At 44.7% G+C, this 18,854-nt stretch overlaps 1 protein-coding gene across 1 annotated transcript in view; it reads right to left on the bottom strand.

Moving 5' to 3' along the window:
* Positions 1-18,854, bottom strand: part of LOC148442167 (alanine aminotransferase 2-like) — a 384,891-nt gene that overhangs the window by 30,380 nt on the left and 335,657 nt on the right. The window contains exon 8 of the mRNA XM_088464134.1: positions 9,645-9,816. Within this exon, the coding sequence (XP_088320260.1) occupies positions 9,645-9,816 (172 nt within the window). The remainder of the gene's footprint in view (positions 1-9,644; positions 9,817-18,854) is intronic.

Genomic DNA, 18,854 nt, shown 5'->3' with positions numbered 1-18,854 from the left:
AACCCACAGCCTAACGACCGACATGGAGGCGGCCGTTCAGGATGCAAGCGGCCGCCCTGTTTCAGAACGACTGCTTGCATCCTACGAAAGCCTCTGAATGAGGCCCATAACCCCCAGTGTCCAGTCATGATCGCTGAGAGTGCAATACAAGGGTGACACATGAAATCCTCAGGCCCAAAAACATACACTCTGCTCACCTGGTCATGCATCTATAGGGCCCCATTTGGCCTCAGTTTTGGGTGCATAGTGTGGAGCAGAATGGAGGGTGGTGTAGTGTATAGACCACATTCTCCAGGCCCCTCTCATCTGCAGGCCTCACCCTAGCCCCAACCCATGGGCCTACGAGGGACCTTACAGATTACACAGGTCACACTCATAGCGTTATACTGGGGGTAACCCCCAAGAGCCCGCTATACCTCTAGTGACTTTACAGGTAACACCGGTAACCCCTTGCAGAGAGGCAGGTTCCTCTACTCATTTTTATTATGTATTAACTAGCTGGGAGCGGGTCAGGATTTCTTGTTTTATCTGCCTTGGATACCTCTTTGTAGGATTATACATAAAATACACCGTTATGTGATTGTTATTGGATTTCAAATATTTCCTATAAAATTCAATGACAGATAATGAATACATGTGTATATTGCAGGAATGGCTCAGCAGACGCCTCCGTCAGGCCCGCGCTCTCCGCAGAAGGAAACAAAGATAAATTCCTGTAATTCACAGGTGATTACAATTTCAGAATTTAGCATAAACAGATTATTAGCTACGTCATTGGATTACACTCTCACTGATAGCACATAACAAAGCAGCTCTTATAGAAAACTATATACCGAACAATATTGTCTACTTTCCCGTAAACTAAACAAAGTTACATATTAATACAGGATGCAGTTAAGATGCCGGCAGTTGAAATCCCAGCACCGAAATCCTGACCTGCAGGCAGAATACCGGCGCCGGAATCCCGACATGCACATTCGAGATGCCGATGTCGGCATCTCGAACATAAGTATAGTGGGGTAGGTTTAGGCATCACCGGGGCAGTAAGAGTTAGGCTGCGGGGAGGAGGGGGGGTTAGGGTAAGGCTGTGGGCAGGGGGGTTAGATTTAGGCACTACCGGCATAGACGCTTGTCAATTAGTCATAACGTCTCTCCCATAGTGCCGAGCAGGAGGACAGAGGAGTGGACAGGGGCACTACTACTGGGGGCACTGTATAAGAGGTACTGTATATGAGGCACTACTGGGGGCACTGTATAAGAGATACTGTATATGAGGCACTACTGGGGGCACTGTATAAGAGGTACTGTATATGAGGCACTACTGGGGGCACTGTATAAGAGACACTGCCTAGGGGGACTACTACTGGGGGCACTACATAGGGGAGCACTGTATAAGAGACACTGCCTAGGGGGACCACTATTGGGGGCACTGTATAAGCGGTACTGTATATGAGGCACTACTGGGGGCACTGTATAAGCTACACTGCCTAGGGGGACCACTACTGGGGGCACTGTATAAGAGGTACTGTATATGAGGCACTTCTGGGGGCACTGTATAAGAGACACTGCATAGGGGGACCACTGCTGGGGGCACTACATAGGGGAGCACTGTAGAAGAGACACTGCCTAGGGGGACCACTACATAGGGGAGCACTGTATATGGGGCACTACTGGGGGCACTGTATAAGAGGCACTACTGGGGGCACTACATAGGGGAGCACTGTATAATCGGCACTGCCTAGGGGGACCTCTACTGGGAGCACTACATAGGGGAGCACTGTAAATGGGGCACTACTGGGGGCACTGTATAAGAGACACTACTGGGGGCACTACATAGGGGAGCACTGTATAATCGGCACTGCCTAGGGTGACCTCTACTGAGAGCACTACATAGGGGAGCACTGTACTGTATATGGGGCACTACTGGGAGCACTACATAGGGGAGCACTGTATAAGGGGCACTGCCTAGGGAGACCACTACTGGGAGCACTACATAGGGGAGCACTGTACTGTATATGGGGCACTACTGGGAGCACTACATAGGGGAGCACTGTACTGTATATGGGGCACTACTGGGAGCACTATATAGGGGAGCACTGTACTGTATATGGGGCACTACTTGGGGGACTACATAGGGGAGCACTGTATAAGGGGCACTGCCTAGGGGGACCACTACTGGGAGCACTACATAGGGGAGCACTGTATATGGGGCACTACTGGGGGGAGGGGGTCTTTAATAAATCATACTAGCTGTATTTATTTGCCTGCTGCATTCATGTTTTATAGTGATATTGGTGTGTCTGTGTCAGTCTGTGTGTGTGTACCCCATCATAGGCTGAGTGGTATATTTCACTGTAGTGGCCCTAAATCCTGTGTAAGCTCTATCTATCTCATATCTATCTATCTATCTCATATCTATCTCATATCTATCTATCTATCTATCTATCTATCTATGGCGAGATGTTTTTTCATTGGTTCGGTAACCAAGGATTTGGAAACCCCCCTAATCCTGCGTTTGCCACTGACCGGGGGGGATTTGGGTTAGGTTTAGGCATGGGGAGAGTTAGGGTTAGGTTGCGAGGGGGGGGGGTTAGGGAGTAAAGGGGGGAGGGTTAGGACACTTACTTAGCCCCTTTCGGGATCCTGAACATTGGGATGTCACTTTCGGTCTCCCGTATGTACTCCTTTTTATATTTTACAGTATAAGTTACTCTAACACTTAGTTGTCTCTGGAGCCTATGTTTTGTTATCTCCGTAGGGTTTCCAGACTGATAATTGCCCACCTGAAATTACCTGATCTGAGTGGATCCTATCCGGGAGGGAATCTGATCTCCCCGCCATTTTCAGATTACAAAATGAGGCAAAACATCATCTTCCCGGCGTCGGATCTCACGTGTTTTGTATCCGATAAAAGTCCCTCCCGTGGTGATTCAGCCGCCATTTGACACAGGCCACCGGATGAGTTGGATGTTAGATCGGAAGAGTGGGAACCCACATGTCCCTTATACCCCTTATACACCAGACCTAAAACCCGGGTTATTGCAGGGATAACCCGGGTAGCTCCTTGGTGTAAAAGGGGACAGGGTTGGATTTCCAGGTCGAGTGACCCGGCAATCCAACCCAGGTAAGTTGCAGGGTTTAACACGGGAATAACACGTGAAACCCTGCAGTGTAAACAGCGCGATCCGGGTCACAATGACCTGGAGAGCGCCGCATGCTGGCCGCTTCGCCGGCTTCAGTGTCGCTTGGAGATGACGTCATCTCCAAGCGTCCACTTCCACGCCGGAAGAGCCAGGTAACTGCAAACCCAGTTCCGATGTGAATGGCGCAAACTCGGGAATTTTCTGGGTCAGCACGGGCTAAATTCTGGGTCTGATCCGGTATTTAGGTATAAAAGCAGCATAGTGTAATACTGGCTGAGCAATTTTTGTTTTAGGAAATTAGCATTGTTTATTTATTTTTATAGTGCAGGAACATCTATAATATAATATTACTTACACTAGTACTGTACTACTACTTGTCATTGTCACACTAACAACAAGTAGTAGTACTAGTGTAAGTGATACAAGTGTAAGTTACTTACAGGTTAGCACCTAGCTAGCTCGTAAGTAACTTAACTGAGCACTGCAGCATTAAGTTCGATTAACCATTGATGCACAACTGCACTCTGGTGTTTTTTTTTGTGAAAGGCCACCACCTTAATATTATCTGTACAGTGCCTCGCAGTTGGTGGGCAGTTGTACGTTTTATGTAAATAAACAAATTTTGTGTTCAAACAACTTCAGGCCATGATACAGTGTTTAAGAACACTAATGGTCAGTAGGTCAAGAGCCATCATGTTAATAATATCAGCGCTGTGAGTCGATATGGATCACGATGATCAATCAATAGAACAGCAGGAGCAGCAACCAATTACTAGCTATGAAGCTGCTGCCACAAGTCATGATGATACTAGTCCATAAATGTAATCTACAAAAGCCAGTGCACAAGGATGTAGAGGGTTTAAGTCAGGGCATCTAAAATCAAAACAATAATAAAGGGAAAGTTTTCTGCAGCAAAATGCAAAATTGCCAACATGCCATACACTGCATACAGTGGCAAGGAAAGGCTCAGGCCTTGGCCTTTATTTGTGAGTGGTCATTCTGCAACTGCTGTCAGTCAAGAATCTTTTTCTGCCTCACATGACGTTGCAAAACCTTCTCAATATAGTTGTAAAAAAACCAGGAAAATCAGTGCTGAAAAAAAAGCACTATGGCGGAAGAACAAACTGTGGGCCTGATTCAGCAAGGATCGCTATTGCGATCACAGTTGTGATTACGCACGTAATTCAACTGCGAAAATATGCTAATGATTGCTATCACAATGCCATTGCAGCTAAACATAAGAACAACCACTTTACCTTACACACATCCATAATACTTTGCAAGTCTGCAAAACCATCGGTAACATTGAGTACAATTGGAGCCTCGTACACACTTGCACAAGGTCTGACCTCAATCAGGAATGGCTAACTTCATTGTACGCAGTGAAATCCCAGCTGGGTATGGCATCACAATGGCTAATTTATGCACACCCCTGAAACGGCGTTCAAACACACTGACATGCCTGCATTTCACAGACCACCACCCCAAATGGTCACTTCCTGTCAATCACTCTGCGATGGGTCTATGTAGTCATTGCGATCGCAGTGGAATCTTCGCGCACTGCGATGCATGCACAGAACACAACAATCGGCTGATTGCGTGCATAATCACAGTTGTGAATCAGACCCTGTGTATTCAGAAATGCCACAAATCCCTGAGGAGAGTCTAAGGGTGTCCACAAGTGCTATATTGGACCCTGACCTTTCTGATTTAGGACACATAGAGAACCCTTCTTACACCATTTATGCACACCTGCCAATGTGGGGATGAGTGGCACAAGTAAAGATGCTGACATAGAAATTGAGGATGCTACTGAGTAAGTGCAACAGGATGAGGGGGATATTTGTGTAGCTGATGCCATTAATGAGGATGTTGATAGTAGGATGTTGTTTGTGTAAGTCAGGCAACAGTGGAAGCAGTTCTTCCCTGTGATAAGAAGGCAATTGTCATGCCTGGGTATAAGATGAAAAAATCCACCTCTTATATATGGAATTATTTTTACCCAAATCCTGACAACAATTGTTATGCCATCTGTAACATTTGTGAAGCCAAAGTAAGTAGAGGTAAGGATGTTAACCAACTAGGAACCTCTTCACTGTTATGGTATTCGCAGCGAGTTCATGAAAAGTGTTTTGCAAAATATGAAAGTAATAACAGCATGCAGTCCAGCGTCAGCTAGCTCCCATCTCTCAGCTAGATCCAGTACCTGCAATCTCCACCACCAATACCTTTATTATCCATCTCCTCATTAATAATTGGAGGCAATCCTACATCCAATTTGCTAAAGTTAACTGACTCCTCCCCTATCCAGGATCCCTTAGAAAAATCCTTCAGCGATGCACCTGCTGCTGCAGGGGGTGGATCTTCATACTAGTAATAGTTTAAAAAAACAATTGACTGTTTGCAAAAGGAAGCAAGTATGACAGCTGTCACCCAGTTGCACAGTGGATCACTGAAGCCATGATGGCAATGCTATTATTAGATTTGCATCCAATATCTTCCATTAATGCATCTGGTTTTAGACAGCTAATTGAGGTCCTGTGTCCCCGCTACCAAATTCCATCTCAATTCCATTTTACCAGAAAGGCAATTCCTCGTCTGTATCAGGATGTAAAAAAAAAGAAAAAACATTTTTGGCCTACAAAATGCATTTGTACCCACTGTCCAAAGATATGTGGACAAGTGGTGCTTGGCAAATGAAAGATTACATGACTGTGACAGCCCACTGGGTGGGTGTATTGCCTTTAGCAGCAGCAGCAGTAGTTAACACAAAATTCCAGTTCATTGCCAGGCAGGCTACTCTCTGTATTATTGGCTTCACTAAGAGGAATATCGGTGTCAACCTGTTAGAAAAATTAAGGGATGTTATAGCAAAATGGCTTATCCTGCTTAGACTATCCTTGGGATTTGTCATAGCTCATAATGCCCAAATATTGTGAGAGCATCACAGCTGGGTAAATTCGAACACGTCCCATATTTTGCTTACACAATCAATTTGGTGGTGCGGAATTTTAAATAAAATGACTGACATGCATGCAGTAAATACTGTCAGTGGCCTGAAAAATTTTGGGACATTTTCACCATTCAGCAACTGCATGTTGAAGATTGCAGCACTTGCAAGAACAGTTCAATTTGCCCTGCCACCAACTGAAGTAAGATGTAGTAACAAGGTGGAACTCCACTCTTTATATGCTTCAGCGAATGGAGGAACAGCAACAAACCATGACATAGGGAGAGTAGAGGGAATACAGTGAAGAATACTTTCTGTGTTATGCAAGGTGCTGAAACCATTCAAATTATTCATCTGTGAAGTTAGTTCAGACTGCCAGCTTATATTAGGTGATCCCCTAATTAGATTTTGTTAAAGCAGCTTGAGAAACTGAAGGAGGAGATGAAACAAAGTGATTCCACTAAGTATTTTGGACTTGTAGATCAAGTCCTTTATTCAGAGGATGTCAACATCTAGAATTTGATCACTACATTTTGTTGACGGGGCTTGATCCTAGGTTTAAGTCATGTCTTACTTTCCAACACAGATCTTAAGAGATGCAAAGAGCTCCTGGTGAGCAAGTTTCAGCTCAAGTGGCACATGACACAATGACAGTTTCTCTGGCAACTACGATCTGCCAGGAAAAAAACTGAGCTTTTCCAAGAGACCCATTGTTGAGATGGATGAGTCAGCACAACATTTTGACATCTGGTCAGTGCTAAAAGAATTGCCCAAAATTAGTGACACCTCTACCATAATGCATATGGTCACCATCCATAGAATGGATGACAGTTCCTTTGACTACTGGGAGGACAAAAAGGCAATTTGGATGCCCTTATACAAACTGGCTTTGTTTTACTTAAGCTGCCCATTGTCCAGTGTGTACTCACAAAGAGTTTTCAGCACAGCCAGGAACCTTGTCAGTGATCGGCATAGGAGGCTACTTCCTCAAAATGTGGAAAAGATGATGTTCATAAAATGAACCATAAATTCCATGATGAAGTCCTTTACTGATAGTTACAAGTATAGATACTTCTGTAATGATGCGATGAGTTAATATTGTATGAAGATGATGTTAACAGTGATGAGGGTGAGGAGGAGGATGACAATGATGACATCTTGCCACTGTAGAGAAGAAATCATTAACAGCCCTGTTAGATGCCATAAGCCCATTGGTATCTTGTTTTGTAGGGGGGCCAAACAAACTAATCACTTCATCCATAAGTGTTAGTCCCTGTCGCTGAAGTGACCACATAAGGGTGGGTGGAAGGGCCAAAAAACAATCCATCTTGCACCTCTTTTCTTTGCATTATGCGCTGTTTGGGGCAGTCCTGACTGTCTTTTTGCAAAGACGACAAACATTTTTATAGTTTATTAAACTGCCATCCTGTCTGCCACTGCTGTGGGCTAATGTTTCATAGACGTCGTATATTATTTTAAACTGCCGTGCATTTGTGCCGCTGCTCTGTTGCTTAGTTTTGTCAGCCAGCTCACTGCAGTCTTTGGCCTATATTGGTGAAAAGTGAAAACAACATTGTGAGCTGTGAGGAGGTCAAAATTGACTGGAATTGAATATTATTGAGGTTAATAATAGTGTAGGAGCAAAAACAGTCCCAAATGACAGTATCTGGTTTTAGCTGTTTGTATAATTTTTGGGAAAAAAAAAAATCCAAAGCACAACGATGAACTAGAACCAAAACCAAAACACGGGGGTCAGCGCACATGGAATCAGTATGTAAGACCAGCAGCAGTGAGGATCCCGACAGGGGATTTAGGTAAGTAAAACTAACCCTGTTCTCACCCCTAACCCTCCCTTAGGGTGTCTATCCCTAACCTCCCCGCTAGTGCCTAACCCTAACCCCCCCTAAGTGCCTAAACATAGCCCCCCCGTCCCCGCAGCCTAAACCTAAGTCTCCCGGAGGGGGTTGCCTAACCCTAACCTCCCCCCAGGGGTGCCTAACCCCCCCTTCCCCTAGCCTAACCCTCCCGGGGGTGCCTAACCCTAAGTCCGGCCCGGGAGCCCCTAACCTAACCCTCCACCTGTCTGCGCCCGCCGTCCTGCTTACCTTCATTCGGTATGCCGGGGGTTGAGCTTCTGGCATAGGGATAATGATAGGCGTCGAAATTCAGATGCCTATCATTACACCCCTGCTGAAATTAGACAGTCGGGAAGCCAGCGGTCGGCATTTCGACCGTCCGCTTCCTGACTGCATCCCGCACACTGGGCCTGATTCAGAGCCAGACGCTCTGAACAAGCGCCCGCTCTGAATCAGGGCGTTTTTTTTTTTTGTTGCGGCCTCTTGGCCGCTCGCATAGCTGTGGTTTACCACCCACAGCTTATGCGAGCGGCCAAAATGATGGTCGCGATGGTCAAGACCATCGCGACCATCGGGCTTGCGACGAGACCCTTGCGGTAGGGTCTCATTGGCCGCAAGCCCTGGAGTGCTTTTGGCTCTTATCAGAGTCAAAAGCACTCCCTCTGACATCACTAGTGATGTCATTGGGGCCGGACCCAGGCGGTAGGCGTTCCCATTGGAATGCCTCCGTCTGGGCAGCCACGCCCCCAGCACACCCACCAAAGGGGCGTGCTGTCACTCACCATCGACAGCATGCCCCCTTTGGTGCGAGACCCATAACGACAGCTTGGCCATCGTTATTCGGGTCTCGCGTATGCGCACGACGGAGCAGCCTCCGTCGTGCGCATGCGCACTTGGGCACCATCGACCCGCTTGCGAGCGCTCAGCGCTCACGAGCGGGTCTGAATCAGGCCCACATATCTATCGTCTACCTGTAATTTGCTAATTTGTTAATAGTTTTTGTGAGAGTATAGCTGCAATTTGTGCCCGTCTGGCTAAATAAATTGTCTGCTTAATAATAACAAGTCTCATGTTACTGAGCCCCTGTCTCTAGCTTTAAAACTCACTATTTATAGGGATTCCTGCCAGAGAATAATCTCTGCAGAGCTGAATATACTCCACAGAATCCCTGGCTATACTCTAGTCATTGCTCTGCTCTCCCTTCTGTATTCTGTAAGTCTGGGCTCTTCCTGTGCTCTGGGCTCTTCCTGTGCTCTGGGCTCTTCCTGTACACGGCACTGTCACAATGATATTTGCTGTATGGGACGTGTATGAGGTCCCCGGTGTGTTTGCCTAAGTAGAGATCAGAAGCATAGCTGACATTTATTTTGGGAATTAGCTATTAGTGGTAATTTCCACCAATGAAACCTATGGGGCAAGCATTTATTGGATGAGGGAGCCGGGGGCTGGCCTCTCTCAGCCAATGAACGCTCTCCCCATAGTTTTCTTTGAAAGGGGATTGCAGAAGATGCCGCATTTGTGGAATACCTACATGGAATGAAGAGGACATGGCCCAATGGGTAGGTGACTATGTAATGTTATTTATGCTATTTGGACAAATGGACATTATGGCTACAAGATGTGAGTGTGGGTAAGTACTGTGTATGTATGCGATCTCCGAGATCTCCATCTCATCGTCCAGTCCACGGCACTCACCGCTATGTAGGTCTCATAAGATTGGTCTCCTGGCTGTGGGGGATCCAACATCACGTCCATCACCAGCGCCCCAAGGACAAGGGGCACATTGAAAGATTTCAGGATGTACAGAGTTTCAAAAACCGATGGATCAATATTAACAAACTCCATATAAGCAGAACGTAGCCCGCACCTCATGGAAGGAAAGAAGAAGATTTATAGTGAATCTGCCACGTACATATCTCTAACCTGCACATCTATTGTAATACGTGGGCCGTGCTGACCTCCATACTGGGCCTGAATGAGATGTAGGGAACACGCAACCCAACATAGATGAGTCCAGCGAGATCATGATGATCCCCCTGAATAAATCCCATACGGGAAGAAACGCGTTAAGCTGGGCATACACTATACAATTATCTATCACTAATGCTGGGCATACACTATACAATGACCTGTCTATCACTAATGCTGGCCATACACTATACACTGATCTGTCTATCACTAATGCTGGGCATACATTATACACTGATCTGTCTATCACTAATGCCGGGCATACACTATACACTGACCTGTCTATCACTAATGCTGGCCATACACTATACACTGATCTGTCTATCACTAATGCCGGGCATACACTATACACTGACCTGTCTATCACTAATGCTGGCCATACACTATACATTGATCTGTCTGACATGAATGCTGGGCATACACTATACACTTATCTGTCTATCACTAATGCTGGGCATACACTATACACTGATCTGTCTAACACTAATGCTGGGCATACACTATACACTGATCTATCTGTCACTAATGCTGGGCATACACTATACACTGATCTGTCTATCACTAATGCTGGGCATACACTATACACTGATCTGTCAATCACTAAAGCTGGGCATACACTATACACTGATCTGTCTATCACTAATGCTGGGCATACACTATACACTGATCTATCACTAATGCTGGGCATACACTATACACTGATCTGTCTATCACTAAAGCTGGGCATACACTATACACTGATCTGTCTATCACTAATGCTGGGCATACACTATACAATGATCTATCTATCACTAATGCTGGGCATACACTATACAATGATCTGCCTATCACTAATGCTGGGCATACACTATAAAATGATTTGTCTATCACTAATGCTGGGCATACACTATACACTTATCTATCACTAATGCTGGGCATACACTATACACTGATCTGTCTATCACTTATGCTGGGCATACACTATACACTGATCTGTCTATCACTTATGCTGGGCATACACTATACACTGATCTGTCTATCACTAATGCTGGCCATACACTATATACTGATCTGTATATCACTAATGCTGGGCATACACTATACAATGATCTGTCTATCACTAATGCTGGGTATACACTATACAATGATCTGTCCATCACTAATGCTGGGCATACACTATACACTTATCTGTCTGTCACTAATTCTGGCCATACACTATACACTGATCTGTCTATCACTAATGCTGGGCATACACTATACACTGATCTGTCTATCACTAATGCTGGGTATACACTATACACTGATCTGTCTATCACTAATGCTGGGCATACACTATACACATATCTGTCTATCACTAATGCTGGGCATACACTATACATTGATCTGTCTCACTAATGATGGGGATACACTATACAATGATCTGTCTATCACTAATGCTGGGCATACACTACACTGATTTGTCTATCACTAATGCTGGGTATATACTAAACAATTATCTGTCTATCACTATATGTCTATCTGTCTATCTGTCAGTCACACCTATAGCAGCCATGTTACCTGCAGTTACTAGCCTCATGTACTGTACACATACAGCTACGGTATAGTGAGAGAGCTGGGCAGTCACACCAATAGCAGCCGTGTTACCTGCAGTTACTAGCCTCATGTACTGTACACATACAGCTGCGGTATAGTGAGAGAGCTGGGCAGTCACACCGATAGCAGGCCGTGTTACCTGCAGTTACTAGCCTCATGTACTGTACACATTCAGCTGCGGTATAGTGAGAGAGCTGGGCAGTCACACCAATAGCAGGCCGTGATACCTGCAGTTACTAGTCTCATGTACAGTACACATACAGCTGCGGTATAGTGAGAGAGCTGGGCAGTCACACCAATAGCAGGCCGTGGTACCTACCGTTACTATCCTCATGTACTGTACACATACAGCTGCGGTATAGTGAGAGAGCTGGGCAGTCACACCGATAGCAGACCTTGTTACCTGCCGTTACTAGCCTCATGTACTGTACACATACAGCTACGGTATAGTGAGAGAGCTGGGCAGTCACACCAATAGCAGCCGTGTTACCTGCAGTTACTAGCCTCATGTACTGTACACATACAGCTGCGGTATAGTGAGAGAGCTGGGCAGTCACACCAATAGCAGGCCGTGTTACCTGCAGTTACTAGCCTCATGTACTGTACACATACAGCTGCGGTATAGTGAGAGAGCTGGGCAGTCACACCAATAGCAGGCCGTGGTACCTACCGTTACTATCCTCATGTACTGTACACATACAGCTGCGGTATAGTGAGAGAGCTGGGCAGTCACACCGATAGCAGACCTTGTTACCTGCAGTTACTAGCCTCATGTACTGTACACATACAGCTACGGTATAGTGAGAGAGCTGGGCAGTCACACCAATAGCAGCCGTGTTACCTGCAGTTACTAGCCTCATGTACTGTACACATACAGCTGCGGTATAGTGAGAGAGCTGGGCAGTCACACCAATAGCAGGCCGTGTTACCTGCAGTTACTAGCCTCATGTACTGTACACATTCAGCTGCGGTATAGTGAGAGAGCTGGGCAGTCACACCAATAGCAGGCCGTGTTACCTGCAGTTACTAGTCTCATGTACAGTACACATACAGCTGCGGTATAGTGAGAGAGCTGGGCAGTCACACCAATAGCAGGCCGTGGTACCTACCGTTACTATCCTCATGTACTGTACACATACAGCTGCGGTATAGTGAGAGAGCTGGGCAGTCACACCGATAGCAGACCTTGTTACCTGCCGTTACTAGCCTCATGTACTGTACACATACAGCTGCGGTATAGTGAGAGAGCTGGGCAGTCACACCAATAGCAGGCTGTGTTACCTGCACTTACTAGCCTCATGTACTGTACACATACAGCTGCGGTATAGTGAGAGAGCTGGGCAGTCACACCAATAGCAGGCCGTGTTACCTGCAGTTACTAGCCTCATGTACTGTACACATACAGCTGCGGTATAGTGAGAGAGCTGGGCAGTCACACCAATAGCAGCCGTGTTACCTGCAGTTACTAGCCTCATGTACTGTACACATTCAGCTGCGGTATAGTGAGAGAGCTGGGCAGTCACACCAATAGCAGGCCGTGTTACCTGCAGTTACTATCCTCATGTACTGTACACATACAGCTGTGGTATAGTGAGAGAGAGCTGGGCAGTCACACCAATAGCAGCCATGTAACCTGCAGTTACTAGCCTCATGTACTGTACACATACAGCTACGGTATAGTGAGAGAGCTGGGCAGTCACACCAATAGCAGCATGTTACCTGCAGTTACTAGCCTCATGTACAGTACACATACAGCTGCGGTATAGTGAGAGAGCTGGGCAGTCACACCAATAGCAGGCCGTGGTACCTACCGTTACTATCCTCATGTACTGTACACATACAGCTGCGGTATAGTGAGAGAGCTGGGCAGTCACACCGATAGCAGACCTTGTTACCTGCAGTTACTAGCCTCATGTACTGTACACATACAGCTGCGGTATAGTGAGAGAGCTGGGCAGTCACACCAATAGCAGACCGTGTTTCCTGCACTTACTAGCCTCATGTACTGTACACATACAGCTACGGTATAGTGAGAGAGAAAGCTGGGCAGTCACACCAATAGCAGGCCGTGTTACCTGCACTTACTAGCCTCATGTACTGTACACATACAGCTGCGGTATAGTGAGAGAGCTGGGCAGTCACACCGATAGCAGGCCGTGTTACCTGCAGTTACTAGCCTCATGTACTGTACACATACAGCTGCGGTATAGTGAGAGAGCTGGGCAGTCACACCAATAGCAGCCGTGTTACCTGCAGTTACTAGCCTCATGTACTGTACACATACAGCTGCGGTATAGTGAGAGAGCTGAGCAGTCACACCAATAGCAAGCCGTGTTACCTGCAGTTACTAGCCTCATGTACTGTACACATACAGCTGCGGTATAGTGAGAGAGCTGGGCAGTCACACCAATAGCTGGCCGTGGTACCTACCATTACTAGCCTCATGTACTGTACACATACAGCTGCGGTATAGTGAGAGAGCTGGGCAGTCACACCGATAGCAGGCCATGTTACCTGCAGTTACTAGCCTCATGTACTGTACACATACAGCTATGGTATAGTGAGAGAGAGCTGGGCAGTCACACCAATAGCAGGCCGTGTTACCTGCAGTTACTAGCCTCATGTACTGTACACATACAGCTGCAGTATAGTGAGAGAGCTGGGCAGTCACACCGATAGCAGGCCGTGTTACCTGCAGTTACTAGCCTCATGTACTGTACACATACAGCTGCAGTATAGTGAGAGAGCTGGGCAGTCACACCGATAGCAGGCCGTGTTACCTACCGTTACTAGCCTCATGTACTATATCTCTAATGCTCTCACATTAATACCAGACTGACTAAAGAGGTGGGGGAGAGAACAGTTTAACTGCACTTATTCAGACAAAGCTGAAAACTGGTATATTGATATTTGATCACACAGTAAAGTAAATATTCCGTTTTGGCTTCTGATAGCAGAGATCCACAGGAACTGCAACCGGACTTTTAGAACTTAGTATTTAGGAGGAAATCTATTTGATATATTGTTATTATTTATGCATGATGTTACTGCATTGTTCAGATAAACACATGTATGTCAATATACAACACAGTACACTGTTATGCCATATAATGAGGTGAATGTATGTTCTTATTTACTTGGAATTTTGTCAATATAAAGAACGTTATATCTATATGTAATTGTGTTTACTTACCTGGAGGTGTGATGCAAGCAACCAAAAAGTATAAGGAACAGATGTCTTTGCCCCTTCTACACACTACACTATAGGGAGTAATATTAATAATTGAGTGTATCCTTGGGCTTACATAGGCAAGTCCTATATATATGTACTATGGGTTTTCCCAAGTAGACCCATACCGACAACCAATACTTGGGTGGAGGCACTGATAAAATAATGGTACACCACTTAGAGAGAGGTTAAGGGTGGGTACATTAGGAGTAATAGAGGTGTTAGTAACCTGGCGACCCTTTAGTGATAGACAGATCAGTGTATAGTGTATGCCCAGCATTAGTGATAGACAGATCAGTGTATAGTGTATGCTCAGCATTAGTGACAGACAGATCAGTGTATAGTGTATCCCCAGCATTAGTGACAGACAGATCAGTGTATAGTGTATACCCAGCATTAGTGACAGACAGATAGGTGTATGGTGTATGCCCAGCATTAGTGATAGATCAGTGTATAGTGTATGCCCAGCATTAGTGACAGACAGATCAGTGTATAGTGTATGCCCAGCATTAGTGACAGACAGATCATTGTATAGTGTATGCCCAGCATTACTGATAGACAGATCAGTGTATAGTGTATGGCCAGCATTAGTGATAGACAGATCAGTGTATAGTGTACGCCCAGCATTAGTGATAGACAGATCATTGTATAGTGTATGCCCAGCATTAGTGATAGACAGATCATTGTATAGTGTATGCCCAGCATTAGTGATAGACAGATCATTGTATAGTGTATGCCCAGCATTAGTGACAGACAGATCATTGTATAGTGTATGCCCAGCATTAGTGATAGACAGATCAGTGTATAGTGTATGGCCAGCATTAGTGATAGACAGATCAGTGTATAGTGTACGCCCAGCATTAGTGATAGACAGATCAGTGTATAGTGTATGTCCAGCATTAGTGATAGACAGATCAGTGTATAGTGTATAACCAGCATTAGTGATAGACAGATCAGTGTATAGTGTATAACCAGCATTAGTGATAGACAGATCAGTGTATAGTGTATGCCCAGCATTAGTGATAGACAGATCAGTGTATAGTGTATGCCCAGCATTAGTGATAGACAGATCAGTGTATAGTCTATAACCAGCATTAGTGATAGACAGATCAGTGTATAGTGTATAACCAGCATTAGTGATAGACAGATCAGTGTATAACCAGCATTAGTGATAGACAGATCAGTAAATAGTGTATAACCAGCATTAGTGATAGACAGGTCAGTGTATAGTGTATGCCCAGCATTAGTGATAGACAGATCAGTGTATAGTGTATAACCAGCATTAGTGATAGACAGATCAGTGTATAGTGTATGCCCAGCATTAGTGATAGATCAGTGTATAGTGTATGCCCAGCATTAGTGATAGACAGGTCAGTGTATAGTGTATGCCCAGCATTAGTGATAGACAGATCAGTGTATAGTGTATGCCCAGCATTAGTGATAGACAGATCAGTGTATAGTGTATACCCAGCATTAGTGATAGACAGATCAGTGTATAGTGTATGCCCAGCATTAGTGATAGACAGATCAGTGTATAGTGTATGCCCAGCATTAGTGATAGACAGATCAGTGTATAGTGTATGCCCAGCATTAGTGATAGACAGATCATTGTATAGTGTATTCCCCAGCATTAGTGATAGACAGATAAGTGTATAGTGTATGCCCAGCATTAGTGATAGACAGATCAGTGTATAGTGTATGCCCAGCATTAGTGATAGACAGATCATTGTATAGTGTATGCCCAGCATTAGTGATAGACAGATCAGTGTATAGTGTATGCCCAGCATTAGTGATAGACAGATCAGTGTATAGTGTATGCTCAGCATTAGTGACAGACAGATCAGTGTATAGGGTATCCCCAGCATTAGTGACAGACAGATCAGTGTATAGTGTATGCCCAGCATTAGTGACAGACAGATCATTGTATAGTGTATGCTCAGCATTAGTGATAGACAGATAAGTGTATAGGGTATCCCCAGCATTAGTGACAGACAGATAAGTGTATAGTGTATGCCCAGCATTAGTGACAGACAGATCATTGTATAGTGTATGCCCAGCATTAGTGACAGACAGATCAGTGTACAGTGTATGCCCAGCATTAGTCATAGACAGATCAGTGTATAGTGTATAACCAGCATTAGTGATAGACAGATCAGTGTATAGTGTATAACCAGCATTAGTGATAGACAGATCAGTGTATAGTGTATAACCAGCATTAGTGATAGACAGATCAGTGTAAGTGTATGCCCAGCATTAGTCATAGACAGATCAGTGTATAGTGTATAACCAGCATTAGTAATAGACAGATCAGTGTATAGTGTATGGCCAGCATTAGTCATAGACAGATCAGTGTATAGTGTATGCCCAGCATTAGTGACAGACAGATCAGTGTATAGTGTATGCCCAGCATTAGTGATAGACAGATCAGTGTATAGTGTATGCCCAGCATTAGTCATAGACAAATCAGTGTATAGTGTATGCCCAGCATTAGTCATAGACAGATCAGTGTATAGTGTATGCCCAGCATTAGTGACGGACAGATCAGTGTATAGTGTATGCCCAGCATTAGTGACAGACAGATCAGTGTATAGTGTATGCCCAGCATTAGTGATAGACAGATCATTGTATAGTGTATGCCCAGCATTAGTGATAGACAGATCAGTGTATAGTGTATGCCCAGCATTAGTGATAGACAGATCATTGTATAGTGTATGGCCAGCATTAGTGATAGACAGATCAGTGTATAGTGTATGCCCAGCATTAGTCATAGACAGATAAGTGTATAGTGTATAACCAGCATTAGTGATAGACAGATCATTGTATAGTGTATGCCCAGCATTAGTGATAGACAGATCATTGTATAGTGTATGGCCAGCATTAGTGATGGACAGATCATTGTATAGTGTATGCCCAGCATTAGTGATAGACAGATCAGTGTATAGTGTATGCCCAGCATTAGTGAGAGACAGATCATTGTCTAGTGTATGGCCAGCATTAGTGATAGACAGATCATTGTATAGTGGATGCCCAGCATTAGTGATAGACAGATCATTGTATAGTGGATGCCCAGCATTAGTGATAGACAGATCAGTGTATAGTGTATGCCCAGCATTAGCGATAGACAGATCATTGTATAGTGTATGCCCAGCATTAGTGATAGACAGATCATTGTATAGTGTATGCCCAGCATTAGTGATAGACAGATCAGTGTATAGAGTATGCCCAGCATTAGTCATAGACAGATAAGTGTATAGTGTATGCCCAGCATTAGTGATAGACAGATCAGTGTATAGTGTATGCCCAGCATTAGTGATAGACAGATCAGTGTATAGTGTATGCCCAGCATTAGTCACAGACAGATAAGTGTATAGTGTATGCCCAGCATTAGTGATAGATCAGTGTATAGTGTATGCCCAGCATTAGTGACAGACAGATCAGTGTATAGTGTATAACCATCATTAGTGAAAGACAGATCAGTGTATAGTGTATGCCCAGCATTAGTGATAGACAGATCAGTGTATAGTGTATGCCCAGCATTAGTGATAGACAGATCAGTGTATAGTGTATGGCCAGCATTAGTGATAGACAGATCATTGTATAGTGTATGCTCAGCATTAGTGATAGACAGATAAGTGTATAGGGTATCCCCAGCATTAGTGACAGACAGATAAGTGTATAGGGTATGCCCAGCATTAGTGACAGACAGATCATTGTATAGTGTATGCCCAGCATTTGTGATAGACAGATCAGTGTATAGTGTATGCTCAGCATTAGTGATAGACAGATAAGTGTATAGGGTATCCCCAGCATTAGTGACAGACAGATAAGTGTATAGTGTATGCCCAGCATTAGTGACAGACAGATCATTGTATAGTGTATGCCCAGCATTAGTGACAGACAGATCAGTGTACAGTGTATGCCCAGCATTAGTCATAGACAGATCAGTGTATAGTGTATAACCAGCATTAGTGATAGACAGATCAGTGTATAGTGTATAACCAGCATTAGTGATAGACAGATCAGTGTATAGTGTATAACCAGCATTAGTGATAGACAGATCAGTGTAAGTGTATGCCCAGCATTAGTGATAGACAGATCAGTGTATAGTGTATGCCCAGCATTAGTGACAGACAGAT

This window comes from Taudactylus pleione, unplaced genomic scaffold (assembly GCF_031769625.1).
Source record: "Taudactylus pleione unplaced genomic scaffold, aTauple2 ptg001597l, whole genome shotgun sequence".
Classification (NCBI taxonomy): domain Eukaryota; kingdom Metazoa; phylum Chordata; class Amphibia; order Anura; family Myobatrachidae; genus Taudactylus; species Taudactylus pleione.
This window is presented reverse-complemented; position numbering and strand designations above follow the sequence as displayed.